Source organism: Cryptomeria japonica, chromosome 11, assembly GCF_030272615.1.
Source record: "Cryptomeria japonica chromosome 11, Sugi_1.0, whole genome shotgun sequence".
Lineage (NCBI taxonomy): Eukaryota > Viridiplantae > Streptophyta > Pinopsida > Cupressales > Cupressaceae > Cryptomeria > Cryptomeria japonica.
Window position 1 is genome coordinate 326,142,651 of NC_081415.1, and position 19,960 is coordinate 326,162,610.

The 19,960-nt window shown below is 32.8% G+C and overlaps 1 protein-coding gene across 2 annotated transcripts in view; it reads right to left on the reverse strand.

Annotated features, from left to right (window-relative positions):
• Positions 1 to 6,880, reverse strand: part of LOC131065053 (uncharacterized) — a 186,660-nt gene extending 179,780 nt beyond the window's left edge. Inside the window, exon 1 of one of the 2 annotated variants that reach the window (XM_057999437.2) lies at positions 6,587 to 6,880. In XM_057999437.2, coding sequence (XP_057855420.1) covers positions 6,587 to 6,775 — 189 coding nt within the window. In that variant the 5' untranslated portion in view covers positions 6,776 to 6,880. The remainder of the gene's footprint in view (positions 1 to 6,586) is intronic. The other variant, XM_057999436.2, reaches the window with a different exon arrangement.
• Positions 6,881 to 19,960: the final 13,080 nt, after the last annotated feature.

Genomic DNA, 19,960 nt, shown 5'->3' on the forward strand with positions numbered 1-19,960 from the left:
AACATCATCTCCACTAGGATCAACAGTGAAGTCATTAAACTTAGAGTCAACACTACATGAATCAAAACTAGGATCCAATACAGCTGTTTTGTCTTGCTCCTCACGCACCGACTCAACATCACTGACTGCGTGCATGACCAAAGAATCACCCTGAAACTCTGCCTCATTGCCCTCATGATTCAAGGCACCATTTTCATCTAAATTATCTGTCATAAACTTCTTTTTATTATCTTTTGTTTTCTTTTTAACTAAAAAGAGAGCACTCAATCTCTCAGGGCGCTCACCTAGTTTTAATAATATATCATCACATCTTTGATAACTTTGTTTCAATTTTTTCAGATCCTCTAAACAAGAGCTCTTCAAATGTTTTCATTTTTTTCACTAAACCAACTGCAGCTGACTAGAACACGTCTGAAACTAATCTTTCAAAGTTGATCCCTCTGGCTGGCAGGAAGCACAGCTCTGATACCACTGTAAACTCCCTGGAAGATTTTGTCCAAATTTTTCACCTTCTTCTCCTATGATTTAGTTTGTCAAATAGTTTGCTTGTTTGGTTTTGATAAGCATTTGGAGAATTGTTTCAATTTAGCAAATAATTTTTTATTCTTGAATCTTGATCATACATGCAAAATAATACATGCAATTAAAATTACCAATGACATGTTTATTTGAACAGTAACAGAGATATGAAGGGTTGATGTAATTTGCCAAACCATCTGACACTATCATTAGAATGATGTTCAAATATTACGTTCAGATACAAAATTTACTGTGAGCAAGAAATATACAATATGCACCTTGATTTTAGCCTCCCTCTACCAAATCCAACGATTGGTTGTTCTTTTCTCAACAAGCAGCCATAAATGATTTTGCCACATTCAATTTGAACCACAGACTAGAACCAAACTTCTTTTAATCAACACACCTATGGGTTCCCAAATCAGCAGGTCCAAGTCCTAGAGGAATTGCCACTAACTCATGATCAGACCTAGAAAAGGATTTGGCCAACGAACAAGACTCAATCACAATGACTGAGATCTCCTACACTTTTGGCTCCGAAGACCAAGCCAAGTGAACCTATACAATGTCCTAGTAACTTTCAGCTTCAACTACTCTTGACATTACATGCTACAACGGATCATCTCAATGAAAATATACCAAGGAAAGATAGATTAACTCCTGGTTATGACGTTAACCTTAGTTTCTATGCATCTATGAACTTCATTGAGGGAAGGGGGAGGCTCTACACTAATCCTACTCCTAATGCAGAAAGAAATGCAGAAAATAAAGAGATTTTGATACTGAAGAGATCCTGAAAAACTGAAAGCAACAACCATGACCAGTGCCTTGTATGGGCAGCAAAGTCAACCTTACAATATGCAGACTTAACATTCAAATAGGGGAACATGCAACCTTTGAGCTTTGAATGTTAATGCATTACATCAACATTCTCCCTTTTGGTTTCACCAACAACCATATTGAAGAATCTCAGATATACACAATACTATTTCTATACCTTGAAGAAGGAAATTAATCTCTTCCTTGAAGAGAAGCAAACAACAAGATATAAACTTGACTTGCAGGGACAAAACAAAAGATCCTTTATCATTTCATTTCATAAAATAGAGCATACATAAGAGAGACAGCTGCAAATAAAACGTCTGAAACTATTTGTATTCAAGTTACAAACTATTTGAAACATTAAGAAACTACAAACTGAAAGAAAATTAAGTTGTCATGAAGAAACATGCACTATGCATATGGAAGCCATGCTTCCAGAAAAATTACAATCAGAATCCTTTTCTCACTGGCCTTGAATTCCCTTTAATAAGAACAAGGGAGCAAAACAAGCTATAGGCTAGGTGAGATACACTAGTCAAAATTTGACTGCATGGGACAAAATACACAATGAGGTGTCCCTCTTCCTACTCTCCACGCAATCCATCCAGAGGCAATCAATGCAAGTAGCAATGAGAATAGCCTTTGGGATCTGGGACCACGATCCTCAGGACAATCAACAAGGGTAGGTGTCTGGAGCCACACAAAATTTGCCTTAAGTTCGTCCCCTGCTGCACTTTAACTAATCTCTAAATCTAAATTACTACATTTAGTAATCCACACCTGCTCTGTGTCCTTTCTCGGTCAATAATCCCCTGACGTGCCCGAAGCTATGAAATCCCGTTGATAGATCTTCTGATTTCATGGAGCCGCTCAACCATCTTCTGTCTGATCCTCACTCAATGCGAGCTCCCGCTTAGGCTTTGTCGCTATGATCCGATTTGATTTGGTCGCAAAAATCTACCTGCACCGTCAACACAACAATTCTCCATCAGTAGCGTCTCTCCCTTCAACAGATGGAATCTGGCCAATCTGCATGTGCCACGTCCTCAAAATACTCCCCTCTGTCCTCTGGTTAACCTTCGTCAACCCTCCACGTGAACAATTTGACCATTGGGCTGTGCTCTGCAAATCGCATAACACGCGTGTTATGTGCCCCTATGGTTCCATCATTTGGTCTTCAGTGTCGCGGGATAATGGGCTGCATTGTTATCTCTTTGTCTTACTTATCCCACAACCTTTTCCTTATCCCCGTGGGAACGCACGGGATAAGGAAAACCTTCTTTCTCCGCTTCATCTTCTTATCCCGCAATCCCATTTGAACTAGTAAGAACGTTGGCGGGATAAACTTTCATTGGTCTCCTTTGTTATTTCTTATCTCGGAGCATCAAAGGATGCACCTCCCAACCCCCCAAGATAAGCCTTCCATTGTATTCCCTTTTGTCTTCTTATCTCGGGCCTCTTTTCTTTGACCTTCGCGACCCTCCGGGATAAAGATTTCATTGCTCCTTTACTAATTTCCTTATCCCGGAGCCCAAGTGTCTATATGCATATTCTCACTGAAACTTGAAGTTTTGCTCCGTATACGCCCTCTATTCCTCCGGGATAACTTTTGCTTTGTTCCATCCTGCTTCCTTACCCCAAGACCACAAGAGATGCATTGCTAACCACCGCGGGATAATATCTTCTCTGTTTCTTTGTAAAATTATCCCAGGGCCTCTCAAGCTAACTGGAAACATCCCTGGAGCAACTTTTCTATGGTGATTTTACTCTTCGGAAGTTACCCCAGGATAAAACTTTATCCCCTTGCAACTCTTAGTTAGGAGTTATCCCGGGCGGTCTTTAGACGCTGCCATCTGCTCCCCGAGATAACTTTTCTTCCCTTTGTTGCTTTGCTTGCCTTATCCCGCGTGACCCTTTGGTTGGTCACCTTGCCTCGCGAGATAACAAATGGTCTTACCGCCAGCCGGTAAGAATGAACCATGGAGACCGGCCCGCCAACAACATGGAACCCTCCAGCCGCTAAAACCTAAGTGAGTTGACTGGTTGGACCGGTCAACTCAAAAATAAAATTTTGGAGCCCGAAAAGACTCCCTCCTGTGCTGCAAAATACATAGCCACCTGTTGTTGCCTTAGCGGTCAATAACACGCTGCCCAAATACTCAAGGCAGTCAATAACACGACGTGTTATTGACGTGAGATGCTGATGTTAGGCACGGGGTCAATAACACATCATGTTCTTGATACTTCATATAATCCTCATGTTATATGACCATTGTTGCCTGCTGCAGTACTATAACCTGCGTGTTATTATATGATACCTCTGGACCTTTGAAAATTCTCTGGCTCAAAACTGCAAGCTCACAAAATGAGCTACTCAATCTTGCTCTGAAAGGCGATTCTAAATGCAATCTGCAAAATTTTGAGCCTAGAACTTCAAATTTAGACAAAATATTTGAAGTCCTAACAACACCAAAGTCAAACTTCCATGCTCAGCAGCAGACCATTTGCATTGGTAAGCTGCTCACGCCAAATCAAAGAGAATGGCTAAAGAAACAAACTTGTTGACGATTCCCATAGATGCTTGATATGCCACAGCTGATATTAATTTGTTGTTGAAGCAACAATATCTACTTCAGATCATCTGCAAATTACACAAGCCAGTACCTTCGATTTGCAACTCTTTCATTATCTCAGTCCAATCTCAACCTCTAATCCTCAGAAATGGCTCCAGAAGTTCTATTTGTATCAGCAGAGGAACACCCTAATGTGTAAAGCTCACGCTAGGAAGGTGAGAGGCCACTTCCATAGAGAAAGACCATGCCACAAACAATCTCCAAGCATTGAATGCTTTACATTAGAAAAAGGAAAGCGCCTTGAGGGATTTCTGCACACAGTCCTTTGAAACCTCCATGTCCTAGCTTCAAATATACACCATGAATAAAATACTCTTTCTTTACTATATAGCAATATCCAGACTCTTCCAGCAATGCCCACAAATCCTATAGCAGCAGTGATATAAGTTCCAGCAGCAACAATGAAAACTTCAGGTCTCCTTATGATGGCTTCAGGTTCCCCATAGCAAAGGATGCAGTTGGTCATGGATATATGACCAAGTTGACCAGGTATACTCTCCACCCAAGTTCACGCCAAGTATGAGGAGTCCCACACCTATCATTGGACTAAAATGCCACGGCTATTAGAAGGAATGAATTAAACGATTTCGAAGGAAAATTCACATCCCAGAATAGTCGACTAACTACACCCACAATATACCTCATTCCATCCTCCCGCAATAGGAAATGAAGGACCTACGGCTAGATAATGAAGGAGCGGCTTTAAGGAATGTTCTCCCTCTGCCTTGCATGCCTAGTATCCCTAGCCTATTCAGTTTCCTTGCATCCAACAATTACTGTAGCCACTTCACATGTTTAGCAAGTCATATACTTGGCTCAACTCCAATGTGGAAAGCATAGTAATATTTTGTTAATGTTTTGAAAACAAACCAAATACTTAGCAAATCATAAAGAATTGCCCAACAATAAACTTTATTAATCTTTAATGGCGGCCATGCCAATGTCCACAACTTCTTTTGATTTCATAAAATGATTACTAACCCTAATAGAATGAATTGATCTTATAAATTATATTTCAAATATTATCTAACATGGTTGCAAGATCTCAAACCAAATTATCTTGATAAAGACGTTTTAATGGTAAAGGTATGATCCCTAACTATCTTACATTAAGACGTTTTAATGGTAAAGGTATGATCCCTAACTATCTTACATTTCTTATTTTAATGGAATTTGTGATTTTAGGGCAAGATCAAGTGTCCTCCCAAAAGGGAACATTACAACCATCCCTGAATATGTTTATCCATTCTTCCAATTTGTCAACATAGAGGCCACATCAAATTGGTGACAGTCTGATAATCATGTGTGCAGTCTGATCTTGGTGCTAACTTGCTCATAAAGCCTATGGATAGCTGCCCTGTATTCTTTTGGACTCCAAATTATTCCATCCAACCCCATAACCTAGTTTTAGAATTATGTTAAATATTTTATTGAAGTCAATAAAATAACGTAAGATGACTTCTCCTTTTCTGTCCATACTTTTTCAATTAAATGCTTGAGAGTGATCCAATGATTTTATTATTGAATGCTTTGGTCTGAAGCCTGCTTGCCCTTTTTCCCTTTTTCTTTGTTTCTCAGACCAGTACCTAATTTCACATTCAACCATCCTTCCAAACAATTTTGCATGAGAAGGTTGATCATAATAATTCTGTAAATTGATGCATTGTTGACCTCTCCACTTTTAAGAAGAGTTATGACTAGGATAATAGTTCATTCTACAAGAAAACCTTCTCAAGCAATGTCACTAAAAATGTCTCTTATGTGAGATCAAATGATGTTGATCTTCATTTTAAATATTCAGCCTGTAATCCATCTATATCCTGTGCTTTGTCGCTTGATAGCCTGCTGAGACCTTTTCTAACCTCTTTTGTTGTAAACAGTTTTGTGTACAGATTTATGGGGATGTGTACTCTTTTCTACACTCCTATAGCTGCCTCGCATATACATAGGAATTAATAGATATTTAGCAACTACATAAATGATAGAAAACAACAAAAGAAATTTGAAAATGATTACGAATGAAATAAATCCATTGGCACCTTTGAGAAAAAAGATCCTTTAATTTTCCAAATTCTTTACTACCAAACGTCGAATATAACTGGCGTTGCCTGGTTCATGAGGGAAAGGCACACTGGACCATACGAATTTGCTCGGTGAATATCAGTGATTCGTTTGCAAAGTATCATGACGCATAAATTAGTATCATACGCTGACCAACTTAATTTAATATCATCCTTGACAAAAGTTATCAGATGCTACTGACTCCACCCTCCACATTGTCGCCATAATGTGTCTAACGATGGAAATTACTCTTCTCGGCCAGCTTATAGTTGTAGAAGAATGAGACACTTGCCAATGCCAATACCACAAAGTACTGAATTTCCCAATATTATATAACAAAAGGCCAGTCCCTCAGCTGATAAACTCTACCTATTTTCATGGTTGCTTCGAAATTCTCAGAGGCACCAAATGCAAATGCCCATTAACTTCTAGCACAATTAGATGAGCAGCATAATGCAAAAAGCCCCTTAATAGGCAATATTGATATCTCTTCAAAAAGAGCTAAACACGAAGGTGCAATGCAATATAAATGCAGTTGGATTAATACTTACAAATTCGAGACCTATGCCCCTGGATGCGCCTTGTACCATTGACACACCATTCTCACATTGAATTGCGGAATCCGAGCTAAAACTCCTTAAGATTATTGGATTGTTAGTGATTTTAGATGAAAATCTTGCAAAACTTGTGGCGGAGATGAAACTCCTTCTCAAACAGAGATGGCTCCTCAAGCTCCCCATATCCGCTTTTCCTGCTACTAACTCTGCAAAAGGTCTTCCTCTGTCTTCATTTGAAAGGTTTACAATAACTTTTCGCCAACCAGATATGTCATTACATTAAATATGGGTTCTGTAACGCTTGGATGATAGGATTTAGTCTTGAACATTTTTATAATATATATGGTAAATAATTAAATAATGGTATTCATAATTAATCTGTAAATTAACAAGATTATCAAATGTTGGTCAAAATAATAAAGAGTCTTGTAATGATGAGTCATGTTATAGACATCCAAAACATGTCCAGTTCAAATCTTTAATATTAAAAATTTTAAATTTAAAAAAAAATTGGTCAACACATTAGAATTTATAAATGTTGTATAAAAAATTCATTAATACATTTATTAAAAGGAAAAATAACTAGCAATCGCATTTTAGTGTGCAATGGGTATGTCGAAGAGGTGTGAAAGGTCAATTTGGGCAAAATTTGGTCAATTTTTTGCATAAATTTGTGTAGTACATGACATCAATTGGTAGGCTAAATTTAGAAAATAATGTTTCTTGTGCAACAAAGGTCTCACTGAAGAAGTGATGGTTTCAAATCCACTTTGCATCCTCTTACGAGGTTCCAATTATAACTGAAACAAAACTTTTCAATTAGGAAGATAATCAAGTTCTATAACCAACAGACTCATGTTATGTTTGCAATCAGTGAGAGGGAGAGAGAGGTAGAGGGGGGAAGCAAGAGAGAAAAAGAGAGAGAGGTAAAAAGATAAATATAGAGATATAGATAGAGATGGAGATGAGATGAATATGAAGATGGAGAAAAGGAGAGAGATATGGAGGGAAAAAGATAGAGATGAGATAGGATTAGATATATGTGGAAGCTCAAAAAATAAGGAGAGAGAGAGAGAGATGGATATAAAGAGGAAAATAGATATGAATATAGAGGTTTAAAAGGAGATATATATATATATATATATATATAGAGAGAGAGAGAGAGAGAGAGAGAGAGAGAGAGAGAGAGAGAGAGAGAGAGAGAGAGAGAGAGAGAGAGAGAGAGAGATAAAAATAATTATTCTACAATAAATTAAAAAATTAATAAGACAAATGTATTAATTAAATTAATTCTATTATCTTTTAAAATTATTATTTGTAACTTCATAAGACAAAAATAAAATTTTACCTTAATGTAAATTAAACCTTAAAAGAAGAAGATGATGGTTAGAATGATTAAATAAAAAAAAAAAGATAGAATATCCTAATAAAAGAAAATTAAATTAAAATATATTCTTATCAAAAAAATAGAAATAAAAGATAGATTTCTAATTCAAAAATAAGTATTCTACAATAATTAAAATTTTAATAAGACAAATAACTATAAATTAAATGAATTCTAATCATTTAGAATTATTATTTGTAATTTCATTAAAAAACATAAAAAAATTAAGTAAGATTTTCACTTAATAAAAATTAATCTTTTAAAAAAGTAGAAAAAGTAGCTAATTCTTTATTTTTTAAATAATTTTGTCTATTCCACTTGTCAAACTTCAAAAAAAAATATGGAATATTCAAATAACTTTGACAAAAAAAAATATGGAATATTCAAATAAAGAGGACACCATTAGAAGATATTATTATTAAAAACAAAAAATAGTAGATTTTTCTTTTGTACACATTTTTTTTCTAATTAATCATATTAAAATATGTTTTTTAGATTTTTATCACTTTTTTAAAAATTAATATTAATGTAAACACATGATTGAGATCAATTCAATCGTCTTGCATCCTTCTAGTCGATTTTGAACCATTGATTTCAATAAATAAGTTGAAAACTTCATATAGGGTATGCCTTCGGCATAATAAATATTTTTTGGGCTTCATATAAAATATTCCAACAATCCAAAACAAGTGCCACATAGTGGCCAGTACTTGTCGAGTTTGTTGTGTTGTTATAACTAACATATTGTTTAATTTAATTTGTTTTGTTTTATATTATTTATCTTTTTGATAATTGTGTTGTCTTACATGTATTATGTCAATTTGATTGGTGAGAAAAAGTTTTATTCGTGTAGTGTTCGACTATGATAAAGTATATATTTTTGGGCAGAAAACATTCTTAGTATGCAAGGATCAAATCTTTGGATGTTCAATGACATTTTGTTAGGGAGTCGATTTACCATTTGATGCATGAGTTATATATTTATCTATATTACAAATTTTGTCATGGTACATGCAAAGTTTGGATGAGTTTAAAACATTATTGTGGCTATAATTATAAAATATTTGGTGAATAACACATTAACAACTATATTTTAATTGTGCTATGTGGAGGTTGTACACTATAGTGTATAGATGAAGACTTTATGAACTTTGGTGTGAAAATGCCCTGTACAAATTAACATTTCAATATTGTAGTTTGACATGAGATAGTTGGAGTTAGTAATTGACATGAGATAGTTGGAGTTAGTAATTTTTGTTGTTTTCAGCAACAAACGCAACAACAAAGTGAGCTATACTTCTTAAGATAAATCATTATACAGTTGTGATTTACCTGACAGAGATAGTGCATAGGAAGTTGAGTTTGTCATGAAAGTTGTTGTCATTGGCTATGTGAGTGTTCTTATGTATTTTATTTGTTGATAGGTTCATTTCTTCAAATGGTACTTTTGTATTGGGAAGCATCTCCTTGTTTGGAAATAATCTGTTGAGATTGTCATATCTTGTACTTATATTATAGTTATCATGTTCTTGTATTGTAAGTGTAGTCACATAAATCTGTCTAGTTTAATTAAATGAATATTTGCTATTTATTTGATTAAAAATCCACTAAGCCATCAGTTAATTAAATTAATATTTAATTAATTCATCTTCAAACATTCTCTTATTAATTAAATAAATTATTCAATTTATTTTAATTAATTCATTAAACCAAACTCACAATCAATTAAATGAATAAATCCTATTTATTTCATTTAACCCTTTTCCTCTTTTAAATAAATTAAAGAAAACATTTATTTAAATCATTTATTCGACCCCCCCCCCCCCCACCCCCCACTTGCATTTTCCTACAAATGCAACTTGCACACATTTATTGAAATAAATTAATTTATTTTAAATAAAAAAATCCTATTTTCCCTCACCCACCAAATCCACTTGCATTCCTAAACCCCTTCTAGATTCTTCTAACCCCTTCCTAATTAACCTAATCCATCCCCTAATTATTGTCACATTCCTAAGCAACTTGGAGTCACTTCTCAAAGACTTCAAAGTCTTTGAAAAGCATTTAATGTTTTGTGTGTTCAACAATTTAACCTCTAAAGTCTTCCAAAACCACTAATGGCTCTTACATGACCATTAATGGCTCTTACATAACCATTTATGGTTATTTCAACTTGCACTCATGTGTCTCCTCAAGCATTTATTGCTTTGACCATGGTTATCCCTTTTGCCTTTGCACAAGAGTTTATCCATTGGATAAAAGCTTTATTCTTTGAATAAAGAATTTATTCATTCAACCCAACCTTGACCTTAACTCCCAAGTTAACTCTCAGGTCATGTCAAGCATTTAATGTTTATTCCCTCTCCTCTCAACCTATCTCACATTGACACTTGTCATCCTGGGATTGGGTTGAAAGCCCTCACATGGATCTCAAATCATTCAATCCTAACCCTTGTTGAGATTTCTCAATCTCAACCATCCATTGTTCCATTTTACCTATAAATAGAGCCCCTTTCTTCATAATCCAGATCCTGGAAACTTGTATGCATTTAATCTATAGTGAATTTTAGAGAGCATTTTAGCATAATAAACTCATATAATTGTCATTTTGGTTTAAAACAAATCATCTTAGTATCTATATCATCTAGTATTAGCTTTTCATTCATTTTTAGAGCAAATACTTTAATCTTGAATCTCCATAAGCATCCATAGTGCAAAAAGCTGCTGAGAGCTACACTATTTTGGAACTTGGAGAGGAGAGAAACAAGGAAGGAGAAACTACCAGCATGGTAGAGAGCATTTGGAGGAGCTTAGTTTCTTTTTGTAGATTCCTTAAGCTTTCTTTTTGCTTAGTAGTGTCTTTCTTGATATGCTTGCTTAGGATAGTTTTTAATTTATGATTTTCTAACACCTAACAATCGACTCTTGTTGTTTCTTGTTCAGGTGTTTGTTTATCCTAACCTTGTCCTTTTTGCAGAGCATCAGTAAGTGTTTCACTTATATCAATTTAATTCGAGCAATGATGGATATTATTAAGATTTTATATGATGTATGTACCTATATACTATAATTTTACATTTTATATGTATATTGGTAACTTGGTTTTGAGTAATCTTTATATATATATATATATATGCCAATATCAATATTGTAATTGTTTTATTAAACTGTTATAAGCTCTTGTGAATTGACTTTATATGCATTAGAAGTTAATTAGTTTTAAATCCAAAACTGTAATATTTAAAGTTATTCTTTGCAGAATAGTGAACTTATAGACTAACAAACACATTAGCATCTTCCATTCTTTCTTCTTAGGAAATATCATTGCCAATTGTCATAATCTCAGTGGCCAAAGTTTGAGGTAGGAGGATTGTTAACCAAAATTCTTTAGCCCTTTTGAAATTGTGCTTTCAATCTACCTGCACTTAGAGGATAAGGTTTGCCTAGTTCTATAATAAATGTCATCATTTTAGTTTCATATCTACAAAATGATTGGTGACCGCTTGGACTTTGGAGCTGTTTGAACAAATGGTGAAAGTAATATAACAATAAAGTTTCATGAGGCAAGTAGCATACAATTTACAGAGATTCATTGGTCTGACATGTCAAAGGACCTCTTATAGCAGCCTCAACATAGTCAAGCCAATAAAGCCATTAGCTAACAAAGGTAAACTTGTTCAAGTTTGTCCCCTATCCAAGAGGAACAAAGCCATAAAGATATATTAGAATTTATTCAACAGGAACCTATTTTCTAAGTTAATTAATGAAAGGCATGCAAATGGAGCAACTTCTACACCATGGATTTTCTTGTTCAACTTTAAAATCATTGTCATGTCTCAGGTAGATTCAGTAGAGTAGTCTATCAATGCATGCATAGCTAAGATAGATTTAGAATGTTATTTGTACTGCAATCACAAGCAATGGCATAGGATGCCAAGCCATTCTCTCGGGGTTTTTTACTTTGCAGACAATTACAGTTGTAAATTATCAAACTAAAATTTGCAGACCGTAAACTAGAAGAAACTAGCAATTGGAAGGGATTTCTAGAGGGGAATAGAGTTTCCAAGACAAACAAATGAAACATATTTTACATGTAGAAACCTGAGATACGAGAAATCAAATTTACATATTCAATGGAAAGAATGCATGCCTTCAATCTACTAGCTATCCAAATAATATATTTATGTCCAATTTGAAAATTCGTAGTAAATACACAATCAACACTATATGTTTTTGCAAGTTTTGGAATGTGGACAATGACAGATATAATGATTTTTACTTTAACTACAGAAACTAATAGAAATTCAATAGTTTGTTAATTTACAAATATGTTCCATCTTGGTTGTATAATTATTAACACTTAGCTACCTCTAGATAAAGATGATCAAGCTTTTTACCAAAATGATGTGCACTATACTATTGTTTCAGGTATTTGGTTGCATCCATACCTCTTTTGTCCTTGTAATAGATCATAGAATAGTGGAGGTTACTATTTAACTTTTGCAATAAGGAATTGGAACTGTAAGATTTTCAATATAGCAGTATTGACCATAACAATTCTCCTTTGATGTGATTGAGTGATAGTTACAATCTTCTATGTGTTTCACAAGTAATGAGATCTGAATTATGATTGATATAAGGGTGTAGTTTTGGAGTATAGAAATTGAGATAAATTAATTAGTGTATTCATAAAAAAAATATTCCATGATTATAAATATCACATAGATACCTCCAGATAAAGCTTATAATTTTCAATCCCCAAGAATGGAAAATTTCCCCAAAACTTCCCAGGGCCAACGAAAACCTACTCACACAAACAGTGTTGAAAATGAAATTTATGAAACTGTTTACAATAAATTAACAACCAACCATTAGGTATATCTCTGTTAATAGACTATCAAAACTTAGGCTCACTTAAATTTATGTTGGGATAGTATCCGTTTTGTGTAAGTTGTGGGATACCAAATAAATGCGCAGTCTTTTGGGTCTGTAAATAAGCTGAAAAATAAACAGAGCTGAGTGCAAAACGAAGTAAAACATAAAGTAATTTTAACGATTTGGTGTCTCTTCAAAACGACAAAAAGTGTCAAGCCGCTAGGAATAAACTTGTACAGATTTCACAGGCCTTTCTTCAGTCAATAGAAAAAATAAATTATACAAACATCCCAGAAGTAATATCTTCGTCAGGGTTTCAAACGATGATGAGGATAATGTTCCTATCAATAGGATACCGAGTTGTAATAGAAAGGGGGATGCTTTGAAGAAACAAAAATCGTGTCTTAAAACCTGATTTTCCTTAAAACCTGATTTTCCTTAATCAAAAACAACCGTGTCTTAAAAATTATGTTGATGGTGAAATTCCTTTGGAAAACCTGTCGCCTGTTGATTATAATTTGCCTACCAGGGGCAAGAATGTATTGTTGGAGCAACAGGACAATGCTCAAAGATTAAAAAGGAAGAGATAATAGTAACATTGATTATTCTTCTCAAAAGAATGTGCTTTCCGGAGGTGAAGTTGTTGCAACAGAACATGAGTCGAAAGAAAAATAAGCCTATTCTTCGAACCAAGAAATTTGAACAGGAGGAAAGTGCAAATTAATTTACGCACATTTCCAAACTTTCACAAGAGTGTGCCCTAACAACACTATTCATTCTAGATTGTATTGTTGCTTCATTTGGTTTGGACAAACCCTAAACAACTGTGCAATGTTAACAAAGGCTGAGAATAGAGAATCTCTAAAATATGTTTAGAGAAATAGCAGAAGAAACAGTATCGCCCATTTTCAAAACAAGCAAAAAATTTCTGCTCATCTCATCGTATGCAAGCTTTAAACAATGAAAATATTGTTGGAAGTGAAGTTCAACGGACTCCTTCCCTTTACAGCCAAAAACTCTTGGCTCTTCAACTTCTATTTGTAAGCTCTTTAAGAGCTGGTTGCATATCATTTTGTAGAGTGAATTATAGAGTGGTGTGTACAAACCAGACTTAATTATTAATACATTGATTCCCATGCTTTAAGTGTGGACATAGACAATTGCGGAACTACGATAAATCTGTGTGTCTCATTTGTCTATGTTGTGAATTCATAATTCTATTTTCTCTACTCTTCTAATTCATTTCTTAATCCTAACAAATATTACTTGTATTCCCTCCAGATGTCGATGAAGCTTTCTGAATGAAATGCCATTTTGATAAAAACTTTAAATAGGAAAAAAAAATCTGATTATGAGGGGAAGAGAATTTGCGTGGCAGACAACAAAGTTGTGTAGGAGGAATGGCATCGAGAAAATTGGGACTGCTCTGGGAAATAACAGAGCTCATGTTGAAAAACCCATGTATAACAAGCAAAACAATATTAGCCAATCATTTAAAAGATAAATGATTTTTTTTAATTATAAAGTTGTATAGTTTTGAAAAAGAAAAATATTTGTTTATAATTGATCTAATTTTATTTTTTTAATAACTATTTAAGCATAAGAAATGAATTTTCATTACAAGATTATTGCCTAACAACAAGTACTAATAAATGTGTCTTATATAAAATAAGGTCCTCATTCACAAACATATTGTAATATTTTATGGGTACAACTATTGCAATAGATAGCATTGTGTAATGCATTGGAGTATTTCATATTATATTTGCTCTAACATAAATATCAAAGATAAGCACGAGATATACCTTGTGTTTTGTCATTGAAGATAAAGGCTTCTCAAAAAGTTTAATGATCATTTAAAGTTAAATACAAGTTGTATTTTAAATAATAATGTGATGTTATAATAATATGAAATAATATTTTTGCATTCAAATATTGGGTCAGTTGTGTTCGATATAAATGTTAGAGATAACAAGATTTGTCGTTACCAAAATGTATTAAGATCGTTAGATTGCAAATAACTTTTTGATTAAGTTAGTAAGGAAAGGGCCCTCATCCCAAAGTTCACAACTACACCATCATAACAATACTAGAAAATAAATATGAGAATAGGTTGCAAATAAGTTATGTTTTAAATAAGAATACGATATTTGTTCTAACAACAAATGTGTTTTTTGTTTGACTACTAGGGATTCCCGGATTAAGTTTCAGTTGAATATTTACAAAACATTTTAAGGACACTTCTCACTACACTAGCGTGGTGAGTTACGTGATGAGTCACATCTCTAAAACTTAGATGTAGATAGATTAAATGGCATTTTATATTTATAAAAAATAAAAATAAAAAAAATGAAGGTCCTAAAAATTTCTATGTATCCCCGACATGCTCGCAAAGTTAGCTTGCATGACTACCGGCTACTCTCCCCTAGAACAATAAAGATGAATGTAGAAGAAGAAGAAGAAGAAGAAGATTTTTTTAATATCCTCGTGGGATAATAGACCTTGTCATTTATTTTTTGAAGTGTTATTTTTTTTATTCAATTTGATAATGAATTATCTTATTCTCTTTACCATCTCCATGTTGAAAAAAATCTTGAAATCAAGTTAATGCTAAATTGCTTGTGTACTTAACCTAAACATTATTATAGCCTTTGAGTTCCAAAAAGTGTTTTTCTATTTCCATTGTCCCACATGTGTATAAGAAGCAAACTCTCTCTTCCTATACATATTTTGGCACTTTCCATCTACCTATTTTACTATGACAATGTTTTGTCTTCGACAAATATTAATCCCTAAAAAGACTTTTTCTTGATGATCAAAAGTGAGGTTAATTTCCTTAAGGTAATATTTATTCTTTTTTCTCCAATGCTTTTTTCTCACATAAAATTTCCAAACTTATCTACAACAAGTATATTTTTTTCTTTATCATTATTAAGGAAAGCATTCAAGTGAATATGTCATTTATTTATTTAATTGTATTTTTGTCTCACCAATGACTTGTTTATTTTGCTCAAGATGTCTTTAAATATAACATTGGACCAATGATTCACCTCTATCTATTTAACTTTTTTAAAAATGTATCACAATAATGCCTTCAATACGAACTATATATATTTCAACAAGAAGAATCTCATAGGGGACTAATAACTTGATATCATTTATGATCCTTCAAGAGTGTAGAGAGTGTTTTCTTGAAGTTATCCTCCTTCTAAAAGTTTATCAAATAAGCTTATTATTGAATTCAATCCTAAGGGATTTATATTTTGTCACTTCCTCTAAAATAATTTCTTCAAAATAAAGTTCAATTGATTATTTTTCTTTTGATTGGAGAAGCTCATGATCTCGGTCCTTCTATATTAACTTGCACACTCACATCATTGTAAAAGTGCTCAAAGGCAAATGAGTGCTCCTATAACCCTCGAGTTAACCTAGCACTCAAAATAACACAATAGACATACAAAAGACATCTAGCAACATATTCCTCTAAAAAAATGAACCCATGTCTATCAAACTCAAACCATTTTGCAAACTTGTTTATATATAGGCCAAAAAATGTAATAGATAACAAGCATCCTTGCTTAACTCCAATATTGATCCTAAAAACAATTGAATACTCAAGTTTTGATTTTTACTCAAACATCTGCATGGAGTCTATGGATAGTTGCAGTAAATTTCATTGGGATACTTAGATGTGTGATTCAACACCATAAATTATTCCTAGGAACTATATCAAAAGCATTATTGAAATCAACGATATAGTAATAAGCTTACTCTTTGTCATTCCAAAAATATTCAATGTCTCAATGTGATTCCACGACCAATTATTAAGTGATTTGGTCTAAAATTTGCTTTCCTTTTTACTCTCTCATTTTTCTTGAATAATGTGTGTTATAATTAATATAAATAATAATATATTTATTAACTTAGATAAAGTATTTTGAGTATAGATGTTAAGAAATTAGAACATTAAATGTTAATCAGGAATGTAAATGTAAAAGTTGGTAATGGCATAATGTGATGATTAGATCATGGTGTTGTGATTCTTGTCACCAAGGTTCAAACTCCTATTGGAATGTTATTATTGAGTCTCCATCTTGGGGATGCTCGATCCTCCATATGCGGCCTCATTGGTTCATAGCTTCAATCAAAAGCATTTGCCTTTTTTTTTTAAAGAAAAGAAAGTAAATGTAAAGGAGATTAGTTGCACTTATCTTAAAGAAAGTTGAAAATTGAATGAATTTAGTAGTACACTAACTCATAGATGTCTTCAAATTTGACATGGAAGATGTTGGTCTATAAATTAATTCAATATCTGAACAATCAATTTGTAGAAATGAGTCTTATACACTTATCTTCATATCGCCACCCCCAATCATGTCACCTAAGAGTGATAACTCGTTAAAATAATTCATCTTACCTTTATTTATCCATTTATCAAAATCAAAATTATTTTATTTTTTTATTATTTAATTAATTTAGATAAATTCTTTTTCTACAAAATTTAAATATTAAAATAAGTTCATATTAATCTATTATCTACAAATAAGTTAATAAAAATCATGATAAATCAATAGATCAATCAAAATCAATTAACTCGTTGATCAAATTATAAAATAATTTTATTCGATAAATAAATGATTTAACTAGCTGAAAATAAATGTCGCCTCTCCATGTTCACTACACCTTTAATGGGATAAAAAATTGATCCAAGATTAGATCCTAGTTACTCATCCATCATATCAAAAAGCTATAAACATAAATTAGGTCCATCATTTCATCCCAATCTTGATCCTAATTTCAGGGGCAAATAAATATTTTCAAAGTGAGAAACAATATTCGATTAAAAAAATTACAAGCATGTCTCCTTCACAATCTATTGAACCTTTTCGTGCTTTTAGAATAATAAGTTTTAAACATTATTTTAAAATTTTAACTTTGTTGCAGTTCCTTGCTTACATTTTGGTACTCCTAGTTAGACTTACACCTTTTGGTTGACTTTTTAATTTTTAATCAATCTAAACAATTTTGTAGAAATATTTTTCAAGTATACTACAAGAGAGTGGATCATCTTGATTGTTATTTTTGAAATGCTAATTGTATTTAATCGTTTCTTATTTATTCAATAAATTTACCTCCACTGATGAGAGTATGCACAACCATAAAAAAAGGTAAATTAATCTAAGACAATGTTGTATTATAATATGCATGCTCTAGTATGATTGAGCACATTTTTTGTACCTATGAGAAAGACTCATGAATACTAACATTCCATACTAACATTCCAATCAACTTTTTGGGTTGTTTAGCACTAAGTAGTTTCTTATTGCTAGATAACACTATGCTCTCCTTAGAGAATCAACTACCCAGTGAAACCATGTTGTATTTGTCTAGGACATTGATGGAAGTCAAATCTTGGTAGATATATTGACTAGGAGAATACTAAATATGTGGGCCTTGATTGTGGGGGCTCAAATAGCCCATCATTAGTGATTAGGTCATCTTGATGAATCGATTAAAATGACACCTCCAACATGTTATGTCCTACATCAAAATAGTTGAACACCAATACCTCACCCACAACCTCTTTTTAATCAATATGATCACTATGTGTCATCCCTTTTGTAATAAATTGTAAGACTATCTTCCTTTCATTTTCATTTCATAATGATTTAGTAATCATACTATCCATGCATCCTATATGACATAAATCTTCATCAATGATAGTAAGCCTTTCTATCAAATAAATTAAAATAACCCCTTTCTTATGTTTTGAATCCATTAATTTCAACTAATAATTGATTTATAGTGTCCTTGTGGTTTCTCAAATCCTAAAAATTTATTACCACATAATTGTTTTCTACATAAGTAGTAGTAAAAGAATCAAAATCAACCCCAAAAAATAATTAAACATACCAAATCCCTTCTATTTTGAAAAATCTCACAAACCCTTCTATGGCCTTGGAAAACTTTGTCTCCAATACCTATAAAGTCTCTAATTTATTCACATTATCTTTTAGTATCTTAAATCTATTCTAGACATCGGTAGGGTTTTAGGTTGTACTTGATCTAGGTTAATTTATAAAAAAATTGTGGCTAGGAGATTTTGGTGCTGTAAATTTATTTCAATATACATATTGTTGATGATTTAAGTTGTGGACCCCACATCCATAAGCCTTGATAATATCCCAACTGCCATTCATGTCAAACCCAAGAATATTGCCACAAACCTATATTCAGGATGTGTAGGTTAGGACCAATTGATGAGGTGGGTAATATCTCCTTCACTTTTGGCTCTGCAAGACCAAGGTGGTTTCCCTAGGGTACTTAATCGATTTATGATTTTCTAACTGATTTTTTTTTTCCATATAAACTAGACAATTTGAATAAATTATCCCAATACTGATGTCATAATAGACCTATATTTCAATTTGGATATGTAAAGTTGTGCACCTTAATGCAATAGAAAACGCTTGTCTTGTAGAGTGTGTGAAATACTATTGCCAACCCCTATAATTGGTATATACTCATACATGGAATCGTGACTAACTAAAACCTTAACTAAAAATGAATTATTGTCAATGTTTTCTTTAAGTGTGTTGGGTGATGAGAAGTTGAATTCAGTAGGTCGATGCTAATCCCAAATAGGGCTATAGATTCATGAGTTAATTCCAAACTTATAATGATTGAATCTTTATTATGGAACCTTAATGAAGATTTCATAAAATACTATGCATCTTAAGATGAATAAGAAAATTAGGTTATATTCATGAATTCAAAGACACAATGGATAGTTGTAATATATTTAACGAGTCTATTTATTAATCCATCAATAGACCTAAGAATTACCTTTAGCATCATGAATAGACACTATGCAAAATCTTTGCAAAGTTTTATAGCCTTCTAGTTGACAAATTGATTGTACATATGCCAATAAATGGAAACAATAAAGAAACTCAATGTTGATTCCATAGTTTGAAATTTTTTTCTTCTTAGTTTATAAATATTGATTGTAAATTTGGGACAAACCCAGGTCATTGAAAATGTTAAATTCATACATTGTAATAAAATACTAACTTTTTAGAAAAAAAAATTATTTTCTCTACTCTCTT